At 38.4% G+C, this 17,135-nt stretch overlaps 1 protein-coding gene across 1 annotated transcript; it reads left to right on the top strand.

The window, feature by feature from the left end:
• Positions 1-61: 61 nt before the first annotated feature.
• LOC120770519 (kinesin heavy chain) lies at positions 62-16,319 on the top strand. Its single transcript, XM_040098060.1, has 4 exons — positions 62-691; positions 12,366-12,825; positions 12,891-14,764; positions 14,841-16,319. Exons 1-4 carry the CDS (start codon positions 545-547, stop codon positions 15,282-15,284), a joined length of 2,925 nt encoding a protein of 974 aa, XP_039953994.1. The 5' UTR covers positions 62-544; the 3' UTR covers positions 15,285-16,319.
• Positions 16,320-17,135: the final 816 nt, after the last annotated feature.

Genomic DNA, 17,135 nt, shown 5'->3' with positions numbered 1-17,135 from the left:
CCTCCTCTGTTGCGATGCGAGGTGTGTATTTGTCGTCTCATATTCTACTGTTCGGTTCGGTTCGGTTTGACGAGCAAAGTGAAAATTTTTATATTTTTTAACAATTAAATAATTTGAAAATCTTTCCATAAAACCTTGAAAAAAGGATATCCTGTGCTATTTTAATTGCATTTTTTTTAATAAGAAAATCTAACGCGTCCATTCCGTTGTGTGATTGACGTGTGAAATTGCATGTGTCTGCGTCTGTGCTAAGCAAGCAGAAAACGTCGCAGTTGCAAAAAGGAAAAGCAGTGAAGTAAAGAAAAATACAATATTAAAAGAAAGAAAATTTAAAAGTAGGAGGCAGGAGAGTAGCAAAAGTCAATAATTGTTAAATGCAGTAATAATTTTCACTTCCGAAGTAGTATAAAATTGAAAAAAGAAGAGGCATTTGAGCGGTGCTAATTGGAAGTGCAGTTACGAAGTCACCATTTTGAAATATTAGGGTTGGATAAACTTCATATATTTAGGATAACGGTTTGGTCAGCACCGCTCAACCGTCAAAATGTCTGCTGAACGGGAGATTCCAGCGGAGGACAGTATCAAAGTGGTATGTCGTTTTCGTCCACTGAATGACAGTGAAGAGAAGGCCGGTTCTAAATTCATCGTCAAATTTCCAAACAACACTGAAGAGAATTGCATTTCCATTGCGGTATGTATATTTAAGAAATTATTAACCATTTGACAATTTTAATACAAATATATATATAAATACGTTTTGCGTTTGCAAATATTGTCAAATATAACTACCACTCCCGCTACACTCCCTGGTCGATGACGTCATTTTTTCCCTATTCTACCCTAAAACAAATACATAAGATAGGCAGGAGGTTTATTCTTGGGTGTTGCCACCCCACTTTGTGAAATTTCATAACAATGATGATGATATTCGATTTCTTATAACGTCTGATAGTGATTATGACAAATTGATTTTGATAAAAAGATACAAATGTTTGAAATCTATTAGAATACAGTAATAATACATAAAATTGAAATCTATTGTATATTCTGTAGGTTTCTATAGCATTAGTTAGGTATTTTAGGGAAAGTCATTTTTGCCTACACATTCTTATTTAACTTTTAATAACATAAAAGGTGCTGTTTTATATCTAGCACGATCAAATTCTTTTTTATTGCTTTATTAATATACCACACAAGCGAAAGAGATCTAAATTATCTTATGAATTATTGTATTAAAAAAGAATTGGAAATGCAAAAAAAATGCTTTCATGGCTTTTTTTTACATTACATTTAAACCGGCGTTTGTTTGATCGAATTCTGCTATAATATAGTAGAATTATGAAATAAATTTTAAAATACATTAATATTGAAAGAAACAAAAAAAAAAATTGTGATAAATAGAAATCAAAACAAAATAATTTCATCTCATGTCAGTTTATCAATTCAAATAAAGAATAACTTTCCAGTCATAAACATTTATTTAACAATTTTCCGCAACCACTACAAAAGTCGAAACTTTGACGATAATCGAACAGCTGCTCTGCGAAAGAAAACAAAAACATTACGAAAATATTAACGAAATAAATAAAATGTATAGAGGCGATTAACTAATACTCTAAAAACGAATGAGAGCACTACGCTAGAAAGACATAAGCCGAAAGTGGGTACAGATGTAGGACGGAAGACTGAGTTGCGTGAACCTAAACGATTCATACGCTGCTTTACAGGCAGCGATACCGATGCCATGGTCTTCGTTGGCTACGACGCTATATTGTCGGCATCAGCGCCAACGCTACTATTTCAACCTCATACCACTTATTGTGCTCATTGCGCCAAGTTACCCGCAACATGAACACTGTTTATGGCGCGTGAGTCATGTCCATACATTCAGGAGCGACGATGGTGATGACTGCACGCGGAATTTTCTTACATATACATATATACACTTTTGCCGGGTGGCATGGAATGGCGTGTCGGTAGTGTCAATGGTAACAGCAAATGGACAGCACAAGCTGCAAAAGTGCGCCACTGTAGGAGTAGCAATATGTAAATATATACCATATATGTATGTGTATGTATTGGTGGATATACATACATATATCCATATTACCAATTACATAGAAGCTATCGACAGTATTATGCGCCAAGCAAGCAATTTGTGCGAATGAAGCACATGTAGAAGTTGAATAATTTATTTAAACCCATCAGGCATTTTTCCTGCAATATGTGTAACGACGCTCCAGATGGGTTGACTTGAAGCGCGAAAACATATGAGTACATGCTCATACTACTTGCGTTGGAGAATCTTTGTTTGCGTATGAAGGTGCACATACAAATGTGTGCAAGTATTGGAATAAAAGACTGGCAAGTGTTTATTAGGGTTAATTTTATATGCAGGTGAAAATTGGACAAGAAATTTATGATATTTGCCAAAGATTCTCTGAGGAGTATTCGCATTGCATACTAAATGAAATGAGAAACAAAATGAAATTAGAAACAAAGAAATTGAAAGTGTAGTTCGGATTGTCAGATTATTGCTATTACTTCTTATAACAAGGAAAGTCTTTATGATCGAAAAATTTTCCATTTTGTAGTCGAACGAAAAAATATTACTGAAAGTCGATAATAAAACATAAAATCATTGGTAATATACTATTCTTAAACAATTAATTTGTTTCTCTGCTTATTATACACTGAACAGAGTATATTAAATTTGCCGCGAAGTTTGTAACACCTAGAAGACGCCAAAGGACTCAGTCTGTATTTGTTGTTGTTGTTGTTTTAACGGAGATTCAATCCCCGTTGGGATGGTAGATATCATTTGAGTTGTCGTCGAGGTCATCTAACGGTAGGCCCAAGAAACGTGCTGTTTCGACGGGGTCGGACCAAAGGGAGGAGGGTGTTAGATGGGTAGGGTTTGTGGGGCATGCAAAGAGGTGGTCAGTGTCATGCGGAGACTCGTTGCTGGCAGGACATACATCGAGTATGTCAGGGTCTATTCTGGATAAGTAGGAGTTTAACCTGCTACAGTATCCAGAACGAAGTTGCGCAAGGGTCACACGCGTTTCTCGCGGCAGCTGGAGCTCTTCGTCTGCGATGGGTGGTGGTTTAACTCCAAGAACGCCATTCACGGGAAGGGAGTCGGTGAAGGTGTTGATGGCTCCACTGTGAATGGCGGTCAGTACCTGTCGAAAGTTGGTTGCGTCCGAAGTCCGGTCGGCGTACTGTACGACGTCGTCGACGTAATCCAGGAATGACCTCTTGATGCTCCTAGGAGGCGGTTCCGCTCCAAGCAGATGGCTGCAGGGGTGATTTCTGCGAAAGCATCCCAGCAGGAACTGCCTGGAGAGGAGTTCGTTATGCTCCTTAACCGGGAGCATGCGCGTCTCACTATGGAGGTGTTCAATCGGAGACATCAAGAGACATCCTGTAGTGGTCCGGAGTGCAGTATTTTGGCAGGTCTGAAGTTTCCTCATCTGCGTGCCACTGCATCCAGGCGACCATATGGGCGCTGCGTAATTGAGGACCGGCCGGCCGATTGCCTTGTATGTTGCCAACAACGTTTCTTTGTCTTTTCCCCATGTGCTGCCGGCTAGCGACTTGAGGATTTTGTTGCGGCTCTGTACTTTGGCGATAATCGCGGTCGAATGCGGAGAGAAGGAGCATAGACTGTCGAAAGTTACACCTAAAATCTTAGGATTATTGACAGTCGGAATTTTGACGCCGTCGACTGCAATGTTAAGCTCAAGTCTATACTCCTTCGTCCAGTTGGTAAAAATGGTCGCTGTGGATTTGGTGGGGGAGAGTGTCAGATTTCGTGCAGTGAGGAAACGAGAAAGATCGGAGAGGTAGCTGTTTACCTTCGAACACATGCCATCGATTCCATTGCCCGACGCCAATATCGTGCAGTCATCAGCGTACGAGGTTATGGAAACTCCCTCTGGTGGTTGTGGGAGTTTCGAGATGTAGAAATTAAACAGTAGTGGGGAGAGGACACCACCCTGCGGAACCCCCTGTTTAATTCTTCTCAGTTTAGATGTTTTACCTCGAAATAGTACGGATGACTGGCGACCGCTCAGGTAGTTCATGGTCCACCTCTTTAACCCTGGAGGGAGCGTAGTTGTTTCAATGTCCTGCAGTAGCGTTGTGTGGTTGACCGTGTCAAAGGCTTTTGACAGGTCCAACGCTACGAGGATCGTTCTTTCGCAGGGTGGTTTCTGGTTGAGGCCACGAACTATCTGGGCGTTTATGACGCTAAGTGCTGTGGTGGTACTATGCACTTTTCGGAATCCATGCTGGTGGCTGGCTAGGCTCAGGTGGTGAGTGAAGGTCGGGAGTAGCAAGGCCTCAAGTGTCTTCACTACTGGGGAGAGGAGAGTTATCGGGCGATAAGATTCCCCTTTGTTGGCGGGTTTCCCAGGTTTCAGTAGTGGGACCACTCTTCCGACTTTCCACACATCGGGTATTTGAAGAGTGGTCAGCGACAGATTAAGTACCTTGGTGAGATATTCTACTCCCGTCGAGCCTAGATGCTTTAGCATTAGCATGTTGATTCCATCAGGGCCAATGGATTTGGAGGATTTTGCTTTTTTGATGACACCCTGAACCTCCTCACCGGTGAAAGTAAGTGGCGCGCCGTCGTTTGGCATTTTGCGCAGCCGTCGGTTAACACATCGTTTAGCTTTGTCTACCGAAGGGTGCAGTGTGAACTGCCGGCTAAAATAGCTCGCGCACTTCTTCGGGTCCGAAGAGGCATGACCATTGAATTGAACTTCAACTCGGTCGTCATGTCTCTTCGGGTTAGACAGAGCTTTGACAGTAGCCCAAAGCTTACTCACTCCGGTGGAGAGGTTGCAGGACTTCAGGTGTTCTAACCATTTCGTCCGCTTATGTTGATTTACCATACGCCGAATCTCCAAATTGAGATCCCGTATTCGGGGATCCCCGGGATCGGCATGGCGTAAGGTGTCGCGCTCATTAGCTAAAACGGCTGCTTCGGCTGGGAAATTTGGGCGGATTTCCGCTATTCTTCCAGCCGGTATGAAGCGAGCGGTAGCTGCTGCGATCACCTTGCGGAATTGACGTTCGCCAACGCATACGTCCGTAGGAATGGGTAGAGCGTTGAAGGTGCTCTCAGTAAATTCTGTGAAGCCGACCCAATTAGCTTTGTTAAAGTTAAAGTAGGTGCGGTTGTCCACAGAAACAAAATCAGGAGGCTTCTCGATCGAAATAATTATGGGCAGATGGTCTGATGCGAGAGTTAGCATAGGTCGCCAGGTTATGCTGTTTATCAGACCACCGCTAGCAATGGTAATGTCCGGCGAGCTATTACAGGTGCCCATAACTCTGGTGGGGGCTTCGTCATTCATTGTGCAGAATGTCGAATCGTCAATCTGTTCCGCCAGCTCCATCCCCTACGATCATTTGACAGGCAGGAATGCCAAAGATCGTGGTGCGCGTTAAAGTCGCCTAGTACCAAACGGTTTTCACCACGAAGTAGCGCACTTATATTCGGGTGATATCCTGTTGGGCAACATGTAACTGGAGGGATGTATATATTAAATATTTCGAGCTCGACATCGCCTGACCGGATAGCTATGCCCTGACATTCTAGGGTAGTATCCCTGGGGTCGATGTCTACATCGATTAGACGATACTGCACGGTGTTGTGCAATATGAAAGCTAGGCCACCACCATTATCTCGCTCGCGATCTTTACGTATAACGTTGAAACCTGCACAACTCAGAAGATCTGAGCGGCTGTTTAACTTGGTTTCTTGGACCGCAGCTATCGATAGACGTTCCCGATTCATTAGTGCAACTATCTCCTCGATCTTGCTCTGGAGTCCGTTGCAGTTGAATTGAAGTAGCCGGGTTTGTCGCGGGTGTCCGTGGGTGATCCTGGGGGTGAGGGAGTGACGTGTGGGTGGAATTTGTTGCAGCTGTAGTACCCGCAGGGGCGGTTGTCGCGCTGGGGTGTTGGTTGGCGACGCCACTGTTGTGAGTTGCGGGGGCAGACTCCTGCAGCATGGGGCAACGTATGAGTCACTCCACTCACGTGTGGTGCGCAGGCCGGAACACGTCGAAAAATGACACCAGCCAGTACAAGAATTGCACTTGACGGATGTCACATTCCGGCGTATGACGGCCTGACACACGGAACAGACTGTGCGAGGGACCAAGAGCTGCTGGTTGGTTCTCGCACGAGGATTGGAGCGGGATGAAGGTTGGGGGGGGGGACAAGTCAGAAGGGGAGTTATGTTGCCTGATTGAGCTCCTAGGGACCGTGGAGGTCCTTTGTTGGCCACTTGGATTGGGTGGCGGCGCGGCGCGCGAACTGTGTGCGGATTGCACAGCCGTAGAGGCTTGTGTCGCAATATTGCGCAGGCAACATGGGGCCACGTAACGCGTGGTCCACTCCCTATGGGTCTTAAGGCCTGAGCAGGTCTTAAGATGGCTCCATCCATTGCATGTGTTACACCTGACCGAGGTGGAGTTTGGATGGAGCCGTTTTGCGCATACGCAGCAGAAAAATTCCTCCGGGCCCGGGTTGGACTCAATGCCAGCGCGAGTCAGGAGGATACGGAGCAACCCTGCTGCAAGGCATTGCTCTAATGACGACAAACACAAATTAATACTCACCGATCCAAACGGGGTTAGATCGCCGAAAAACAGCCCTTGGTCGGATGAATCCGAGATCAATTCCGGTGCGTAGAACCGGCTGTCGTGGGAATTGTGCAGTCTGTATTTCTGTCTGTCTGTTTATACGCGAAATTTTGCCTCAGTTTTTTTTTTTTTAGATATCTGAAATTTCACACATGTCCTTTTCTCCCCAAAAAGTTGCTAATTTGTCAAAACCGTCGATTGGTGTGTGGTATTTGACGAGTTATCTTCAAGAAATTTGGCATAAATTATTTGAGCAATTCACAAACTATCGTAAAGCATCGTAAAATCGTAGAATTATAAAAAAACAAGTGTAAAAATTTATAATTTTACGATTACACAACCTGTCGTTGTGAATTGAACAATTGTCTTATTTAGTGTTACAATCTCCGAAGAAATTGTTCAGATCGGATTACTATATCCAACATATACATATGTATGTATGTACGTATATTGCTGCCTTTCGAAGTGATTTATAAAAATCAACTTCTTCTAGGGAATCTTTTGCATTTGTGAAGGGTGCAATCGAAGTTAACGTATCTTGTTTCTGTTTTTAACATCAGCCGCATTATGATTGTTAAAGTATTAATCTTTATTAGCTATTGGCGATTTAAATTTTAATATACTATCTAATCACTTTCTTTTTTTTTCTTCTAAGCACATAAATATTTTAGATTTAACATTTCTCCCATTCACTCGTATTGCCTTCGAAAGTATTCCACACTTCCATACGATTTATTACGCTGAAAAATGTGTTGCGCCAAATGCGGTCGGGCGGCCGAGCAACCGCCTTTCATGTTGGCGCACAGCAGCGCCACATTTCTTTCTTTTAAGTTCCGCAACAACAAAGACCTTATGGATTTACTAACATACGTAGATATATAAAAATTTCAGTGTTTGTATGCATGTTGGTTTGGCAAACTATAAGCGTTGAAGCAGTCAACCATAAATCTACATACATACAACTATACAACACGTTAATAAACTTTTACCACAATATGATGCATACTCATATGTACATACATATCTATGTATATGGTACTCTTTCATATGCATCCACTAACAAGCTATTGCCAATTACAAAAATGGTAATTAACTCCAACGTCCATTACCAACCGACTGGAGTAGGTACACTCGTCACTGACTGACAGTCGCCTAAGTGGCTGACTAACTGACTGACTCTGACTGCCTACAGTCTTCATTGTGTAATTTAACAAACCCACTTAGCTTTTAAAATATTTTCGTATCTGTAAGTACTTTTTTAATAATTTCCTCATATTCGTTTTCTTCACAGTGTTTGTTAGTAGTTTTTTTTTTTGATAATAAAAAGTGCTTGTTGTTATTTATCTTTCACACTATGGCAGCATCTCTTTTTGCAATACTTTAACTGATCTGCTACGCTATTTTTCTCTTCATGCCATCTCTAAACAAAAGTGCAACTATACTGTTGAACATGCTATATACAAAAACTTACATACATATGTATGTTTAGCCCTTTTATGAATGATTTTAAAAATAGATTACTTGGCGTTTTACATGAAATCTCTGCGTGCTGCTTCCGTCATTATTTCTTTAAAATTTCTTTAGGTCTTTTCTCGCTTTGTTTTTGCTTCACACATACACGTGTGTGCGCTTTCTTGGGAGTTTTCTTAGCAACATAAAAACTTGACATCAATTTTCTGTCAAACGCCGGTGGCTTAAGTTTAAGTTGTTTCCCCTCTTAAGTAAACTCATAAAAGCGAGAAATGTGTTGCTTTTGATGTTCTACATGTTTTTCTTTAAGTTCTTAATTGCGCTTAAAATAAACTTAGATATGGTATCGTGTCTTTCTTCTAATTTTTAAAGTAGTATGACCAGCTATTGTTATATTTTTGTTTTGTGAAAGGGGGAAATTATTTTTTTGTTTTTATGTACCACTTGAGGTTATGTGTTAAAGAGCACACTTGACTCAGTGTGTAGATAACTTAACTTTAAAGCTGTTGTAGTGCTGGCTTTTTGTAGCTTCAATAAGAGTATATTTAGTTATTCATATGTTTATGGTGGACTTCAGCAACTTAATCTCTGATAGGTTGGACAATATCTGTAAGTCCTTTGCAGATGTTAGGTATATCATACTAGAAGAAAGGATTTTGTGTTGGCAAGAAGCAGTCAAAATGTATTCTTTGTTGTTATGCAGGTGAATATGCCGTTGGAAATTGTCTTCAGCAAAGGCTTTATGAATACTTTCATATTAATAGCTTCTGAATAATATATTGAAACTGTTCGTGAGGTCCTATCAAATTTGATGTTTCTGAGCTGCATTTTTCTGCCACTAATGACCAAAATCGGATTTTGTCTGCTAAATACTGCATTCAGAAGGTCTTTCTATACTTTCATGTAGATACATAATTTTGACGTCATATTTTCACTTTCAATCTAATCTATATATTTCTTCAATTAAAATGTTATCACTCGAATTATATATGTACTTTGTACATACTTACATATATCTATGTATGTGTTGTCGAGAAAAAAACTAATGAACTATCCAGCTGTTGGATCGTGCGAAAAAAGAGAACGGTTTTTTTTGCATATTGTCTCGATGAGTGTATGCATGAGCAATTAAATATATCTCGCACTTTTGCGCAACCACGTACGGCATACTTACTCCATATGAATAAATATGCATACTAATTATAACAATCATAGCCATATTAAAATAAAGCGAAAATCTCGAGCACACTTTCCACAATCTCATTACTCTCCTCAACATGCGCCAATTGTTGGTCGAGTTAAAACATAATTGAATATGTTCATATGAGACATTGCTAATTTGCTTTATGCTTCCTTTTACTTGCAGTTTCATTGCTGTTTTAATAAATTTACTTTTAAATTTCGCTTTTATTTGCTTTATACAAACTTTTTAGTGCGGTTAGCGATTCTTGAGGCGAGACGAGACGAGGAAATGAATCCTTATTGTCAAAAAACAAAAAGAAGCTTAGAGATAAAATTAAAGGGTCTCGGATATTCACTAAACGGGTCACTAAAAGCGTTAAAATGATTAGTACTGTATCTCAAATTCTCTTTAGATGTTCCACACTGATTGCTTTCTAGTCGAAAACCTAGTTATGGTACACAGAAACAATAATAGCTATAGATACTACCAAATTCTATCAATTCATGGCACAGAATTATTCCTACTCAAAAGTACTTTGTTACACAGTGTTCGTTACACTTGTTTTAATTATACCGAAATTAGGTATTGTGTGAAATTATCACATAATTCCCTCAAACAAAAAAATCTGGATTCTTGTGTGCTTCTTATTCGCTGGTCGTCATTAGTTGATTGGTGAGAACATGACTCGGTATTCTTATATTTATGATCTAATTTCACATTGAAGAAAAAAAAACGAAATTCACTCATGTGTGTGTACATTTTAGTCATTTCAATATACGGAATAGATGAGTCAACCCGTAATGATCCACAAAATATGTTCGTACAACGGGGCTCAAGGCGGAACGACCTTTTCAATTATTTACCAAATTAATTTTACTTAAGCTAATTTGATTTTGTGTATGGAAAGTTTCATTATTTACATGCATGTGTGTCTATGTGTACAACAGAAAACGTCTAAACATTCCCCAGATATATTATCACTTATTTGTTTTTAGTAATCAAGCATTTGTTTTGTGCATTGAGAACAAAATGTGGTTCATAAATAGTATGTAGCAGTTTAACATTTTTACGGAAGTACGGTATCGCTTTACCTTCAACAATGCTTTTAATAAATATTAATAAAATAATAAAAAATCGCCTTTAAATTTAGAACTGGCTTAGGTGTGTTATTATATTTATGATGTTCTTCGCACTACAAAACAAATTATAATACTGCCCCAAAATTTTGTGTCTCGTTACTATTTCTGATTATAAAATGAAATCACTATATGTAGACCATAATCGGGAGTTTATATTCCATAGGAACTATAGTAATTTCTACTATTTTTTTTTAGCTATGTATATGAATTTTCTAAAGTCTTCCAACCAGCTGATATTTTTGCTGTTTACTTTCTTCTATCTGCTGTAGTGAATTTTATTTTTTAATTCCATAAAAAACGTCATAATTATTTATGTGCTCTTTATTTTCCGACTCTGTTTTATCTGCGGCACTTTTTATCCGTTTAAGTTGTGTATTGATTTTTCTAATATTGCATCACATTTAATTTGCATTAAGTTTTGTTATGTACTTTTTTCCTATGTACTATTATTTCGTACTTAATCTGTGGTGAAATTTCCTTTGGCAAGCAGCCAAAACAGTGTGCGTTCGAAATTCCGGTCTGCTTGCCAATCAACTAACGTTTAGCGCAGCTAATGTCTCTAACCCAAATTTGTTAGTTTTTTGGTTGATTCCTATGGCAAGAAGGTTAACGCAACAACAGCGTGCACAAGCAATCAGGTACAAGTCGTTAGCGCATAAATATATAAATAATAGGAATATCTATGATTGTGCGATTGATTGATGGCATATTCGTAGATATGCAGATATGTGTGTATATTTAGCATAAAGGAATGTCAAAAGTTTATTTTGAATGTAAGCAAAATAGAATACCGTTATGCAAATAAGTAATTCAACCGTGCGTTAGCTTTAATGATTGCATACTAGAATTAAAAAAAATAACTCAAAAATACATCACAATAATTATCCGAATATCAACACACGCCCTTTCAACCTTTTGCCATGCTTAATATGCTATGTAGTCGTATGAATTTTTATATCTTGAAAAGTAGGTCAGCAGGATGCATTCGTTTACAACAAAAAGCTGTAAGAAAAAAAAAACAACAACTTGTACTAAACCAACCATCGTGGCATGTGCACATCGGAATTTAATGGAACTTTGTTTGCAAACTTTTGCTTTTATTTTTGTAGCTGACATTTGTGCCGTGGGTGTTTGCCTCCCACTTGCATCCGTAGCGAGCGGCTTATGGTTTTCTGTTGATAGCAAATGGACTATTTATTGTTGGGATACGTTGCTGCCTAAGCACTCGATAGTTCAAAGGTGTTAAATATGTGTGAATCGTTGCTATTCAATCCTTTTCAATCACTTTAAATTCAAAATACGTAGAAACTTGTTTGAATTTTGACAGCGGTTTGTTTGTTTACTTTTGGTTTGACAGTTTAATGTGGTGCATTCCACAATATAAAGGATTTCCGCACATTATTTTCAAAAAAGAAATTGATGTAATTTTTTTGTATGCATAACAAAGAATTATTGTTTTACCTTGAGTTTTGATGTAGTTTTCTTAGATAGTTGTCTACCAGTAGAGATTGCAGAAATGGAAAATAACCGATGCATTTTCACATTTGGATCTCTATTCACTAGAGTACCGCTGTAGAAAAGTTTTCAAACCAATTATCTTTTCAATTTCAATACAACAGTTTGAAGGCTGAAGTACTAGAAACCGAGAAGATCGGCTCGGAATTAATGAAGGGAACCAAATCAGAATAGTCCGTTTATGGGTTTGCTATATAAGGTCTAAATAACAAAAATGTTTATATTTTTTTGATCTAGAAATATACTATACATATGTAAATATAAACACAAACTGGTAAAAATATTATTAGAATTTAATAATTTAAAATTGAGTAGAACATCTCTTCAAAAGCAATTCAATGTTTTATTTATCAAAACTAATTTTTGTTTCATTTTCTTTCGTCTAATCCACAGGGCAAAGTATATTTGTTCGACAAAGTTTTCAAACCAAATGCATCCCAAGAGAAAGTGTACAATGAGGCTGCCAAGTCTATTGTCACAGATGTGCTGGCCGGTTATAACGGCACAATATTTGCCTACGGTCAAACATCGTCAGGTAAAACACACACCATGGAGGGTGTACTAGGTGATCCGGTGAAGCAAGGTATCATACCGCGTATTGTCAATGATATTTTCAATCACATTTACACAATGGAGATGAATCTCGAGTTTCACATTAAGGTCTCATACTATGAAATCTATATGGATAAGATACGAGATTTACTTGACGTCTCGAAAGTTAACCTAAGCGTACATGAAGATAAGAACCGTGTGCCGTACGTGAAGGGCGCTACAGAGCGTTTTGTGTCGTCACCCGAGGATGTGTTCGAGGTAATTGAGGAGGGAAAATCGAATCGGCATATTGCTGTGACAAGTAAGTGCATCAACGTTTTGGTTTTTTGTTGGAATCGGTATTTGATAATTTTTTGGTTCTTGCAGACATGAACGAACATTCGTCGCGTTCGCATTCAGTATTCTTGATTAATGTGAAACAAGAGAATTTGGAGAATCAAAAGAAACTTTCCGGTAAATTGTATTTGGTGGATTTGGCAGGTTCTGAGAAGGTTTCGAAGACCGGTGCTGAAGGTACGGTACTGGATGAAGCCAAAAATATTAACAAATCATTGTCTGCCTTGGGTAATGTGATCTCCGCACTGGCGGACGGCAATAAAACGCATATACCGTATCGAGACTCGAAGTTGACGCGCATCTTGCAGGAATCGTTGGGCGGTAATGCACGCACCACAATCGTAATTTGTTGTTCACCAGCTAGTTTCAATGAGGCTGAGACAAAATCAACATTAGAATTCGGTCGCCGTGCCAAGACCGTCAAGAATGTTGTTTGTGTCAATGAGGAACTTACAGCCGAAGAGTGGAAACGACGATATGAAAAGGAAAAAGAGAAGAATGCACGTCTTAAGGGTAAAATTGAGAAGTTGGAATTGGAGTTGGCACGTTGGCGCGCCGGTGAAACGGTCAATGCCGAAGAGCAAGTCAATGTAGATGATGTTATGGAGGCGAGCACACCCAACCTGGAGGTGGAGGCACCGGCGACTACTGCTGGACCAGTGCCCGCTACACCGGCGGCCGGTCTCATGGTTGGCTCAATTAGTAGCGATGAGCGCGCGCGTCTCGAAGCCGAACGTGAAGGTCTCTACCAACAGCTCGATGAGAAAGACGAAGAAATCAACCAACAGAGCCAGTATGTGGAGAATCTGAAAGATCAGATTTTGGAGCAGGAAGAGCTCATTGCTAATGCGCGTCGTGAATATGAAGCGCTGCAATCAGAGATGGCACGCATTCAACAGGAGAACGAATCGGCCAAGGAAGAGGTTAAAGAGGTGCTGCAGGCACTTGAAGAATTGGCAGTTAATTATGATCAAAAATCGCAAGAAATCGAGACCAAAAACAAAGATATCGACTCACTCAATGAGGAATTGCAACAAAAGCAAACACTACTCAATTCGACAACGTCTGAGTTGCAACAGTTAAAGGATATGTCAACGCACCAAAAGAAACGCATCAACGAAATGCTGACAAATCTGTTGCGAGATCTAGCCGAAGTCGGTCAAGCGTTGGCTACTGGCGATTCTGCTGTTGATATGAAAATGAACAGCGTGACCGGTGCTAGCGATTCGACCAAAGTGGAGGAAGACTTCACCATGGCGCGCCTCTACATCAGCAAAATGAAAACCGAGGCGAAGAATATGGCACAGCGTTGTAGCAATATGGAAACGCAGCAAGTCGATTCGAACAAGAAATTGTCCGAGTACGAAAAAGACTTGGGCGAATACCGTCTACTGATCTCGCAACATGAGGCACGCATGAAGTCGCTACAAGAATCAATGCGCGAGGCAGAAAACAAGAAGCGTGCTCTGGAGGAGCAAATCGATTCACTGCGCGAAGAATGCGCCAAACTGAAGGCAGCAGAGCATGTGTCCGCTGTGAATGCCGAGGAAAAACAAAAGGCGGAGGAATTGCGTTCCATGTTCGATTCGCAAATGGATGAGCTGCGTGAAGCGCACACCAAACAAGTGTCCGAATTGCGCGACGAGATACTTGCCAAGCAGCATGAAATGAGCGAAATGAAGGATGTATACCAGAAATTGATTTTGGCCCACCAACAGATGACGGTCGACTATGAAAAATTGAAGCAGGAAGAAGCGGACAAGTCCAATAAGCTACAGGACATCATACTCACCAACGAGCGTCGCGAACAAGCACGCAAAGACTTGAAGGGTCTAGAAGATACCGTGTCCAAGGAATTGCAAACGCTACATAACCTCAGAAAACTCTTCGTACAAGATTTACAGGTAAGTTTTGTTTTGTTGCATTATGAAAATATATCGTACAGTATCAAGACATAATATCACACATTTCTACCGTCAGGCACGCATCAAGAAGACCGTAATCAACGAAGACAACGAGGAGGACGGCTGCTCACTGGCACAAAAACAGAAAATCTCTTTCCTCGAAAACAATCTCGATCAGTTGACAAAGGTGCATAAGCAATTGGTGCGCGACAATGCCGATCTGCGCTGTGAATTGCCCAAGCTGGAGAAACGTCTGCGCACAACAATGGAGCGCGTCAAGGCGTTAGAGTCAGCACTCAAGGAAGCGAAAGAAGGTGCGATGCGCGACCGTAAACGCTATCAATACGAAGTGGATCGCATTAAGGAAGCGGTGCGACAAAAGCATCTCGGACGCCGTGGTCCACAGGCACAAATCGCCAAACCCATACGCGCTGGCCAGGGCAACATTGCCATACGCGGTGGTGGTGGCGGCAGCGTAATGAGCGGTCAATTGCCACAAGCAAGTGCTGTTAACTCATAAAGCGAGCAATGTGTTGCATAGAATGCTATGACATAATTATTTTTTAATATAATACGTATGTTTACAAAAAAAACGAAAAAACAAATTTGCAATTTTCCAATGAATGATGCAAGCAAGCAGAAAAATGTTAGGGCGAGCAGATGAGGGTGAAGAAAACGAAAGATCATAAATATTTGTGATGCAGCAGCTGGAGCACGCTTATGTGAAAGTGGGCGCAATGAATAGAAGGTTTTTAGAAATGTTGAAATGCTTGAAGGCGTGTCGTATTCTTAGCAAGTACATTATATGGCGAAGCATATAACAAATAATTTAATATTTCTATTTAGAAAAAAATAATTATTATTTATTTTACATGAAACACATAATTAATTGTAATATGAAAAAGGAAAACTAATGATATAAAATATAATTTGACAGAATACAAAAAACTTAAACGAAAAATACAAAAAAAAACAAAAACTATAAACACAAAAAAATATATATTTGTGCGAAATATGTAGAATGTACGAACAGCACTTTTGGTTGCTATAAGAAAAGGGTATGGTTGTTTATTGCTATGATTTTTTGCGAATTTCGTTACACTACTTGCCAGTTGGTTTTATGCGGTGAAGTTTTTTTTAATATGCTAATTTTTCAGCTCTATGCGGCAGTGAATTTCACTTCACGTAGCTGGTGAAACGTCGTCTGCGCAACGGTTCTTTAGTAATTATGTTCATAATTAATTTTGTTTAAACTAAATATTTATTTTTTTTGTGTTTGAGGCGAGCCGTTCATAATCGTTCAGCAAAAGCATAATTTTGCCTGGCGCAAAATTCCAACAAATGTATTTTGCTGGTGCGTGCATGCAGTGCTGAGTTCAATTTGTGCCTTTGGATACTTGCTCAAATACAATTATACTAAAACATACACACATACATACATGTAACATATGCTTCATTAATTTAAAATTTTGCAATGAGAGTTGAACTTCCATAGCTCGAACTTCTCTATAACTCGGAGTTCTCCATAACTCGAACTCTTGAATTGGCAATAGAAGTCAAATTTCATACAAATTTCCTGCCATAACTCGAAGTTTGTTTTTGTGGATTATATTGATTCGTGTTAGGAAAGTTCAACTGCACTTGTTTTATTTATTTTTATTTAATATTTTTTAATTTTGATTTTTAATTTTTTTAAAAGTTTTTTTTTGTTAATTTTAATTTTTTTATTTTATTTTTAATTGTTTTAATGTTATTTTTATTCATAAATTTTTAAAATTTTATTTTTAATTTTTTTTTTTTTAAATTTCTTTAATTTCATTTTTAATTTTATTTTTAATTTTTTTCATTTTTTTTTTTTTTTTAATTTTTTTTTTTTAATTTTTTAATTTTTTGTCTGTTTTTTATTTCTCCATTTACTATTTGTTTTAAATTTAGTATTTTATTTCTATTTATTATTTTTTTAAATTTTTAAGCTAATTCTGGTATTTTAATTCATTTTTAAATTTGTTTTTTATTTTTTTAATTTTTAAAATGTTTAAAATCATTTTAAATTGAATTGTTTTAAATTTTTTATACTTATTTTTAATTTTAATTTTTTTTTAATTTTGCTTAAAATAAATTGTTTATTGCTTTTAATATACAAATTGTTTATTGTTTTAATAAACATTTTTGTTTTTTAATTAAATTTTTCTTATAAATTTAAAATTTTGTTTAATATAAATTTTATTATTTTTTAATGTAATTTTAATATAAATTTCTAGTTATTTTGTTTAATATAAATTTTTATTTATTTTTTTATATTTTTTTTATTTTATTTTCATATAAATTTTATTGATATTTTTTTATTTTATTTTCATATAAATCTTGTATT

The sequence above is a fragment of the Bactrocera tryoni genome, chromosome 3 (assembly GCF_016617805.1).
Source record: "Bactrocera tryoni isolate S06 chromosome 3, CSIRO_BtryS06_freeze2, whole genome shotgun sequence".
NCBI classification, from domain to species: Eukaryota; Metazoa; Arthropoda; class Insecta; order Diptera; family Tephritidae; genus Bactrocera; species Bactrocera tryoni.
The sequence above is the reverse complement of the archived record's forward strand: the minus strand, read 5'-3'. Positions and strand labels throughout refer to the sequence as shown.

Excerpts from the sequence above, each read along its gene's own strand:
- LOC120770519 (XM_040098060.1), top strand. The coding sequence starts at position 545 with ATGTCTGCTGAACGGGAGATTCCAGCGGAGGACAGTATCAAAGTGGTA. Across the intron at positions 12,826-12,890 it reads TCGGCATATTGCTGTGACAA|ACATGAACGAACATTCGTCG; the intron begins GTAAGTGCATCA and ends TGGTTCTTGCAG. Across the intron at positions 14,765-14,840 it reads TCTTCGTACAAGATTTACAG|GCACGCATCAAGAAGACCGT; the intron begins GTAAGTTTTGTT and ends TTCTACCGTCAG.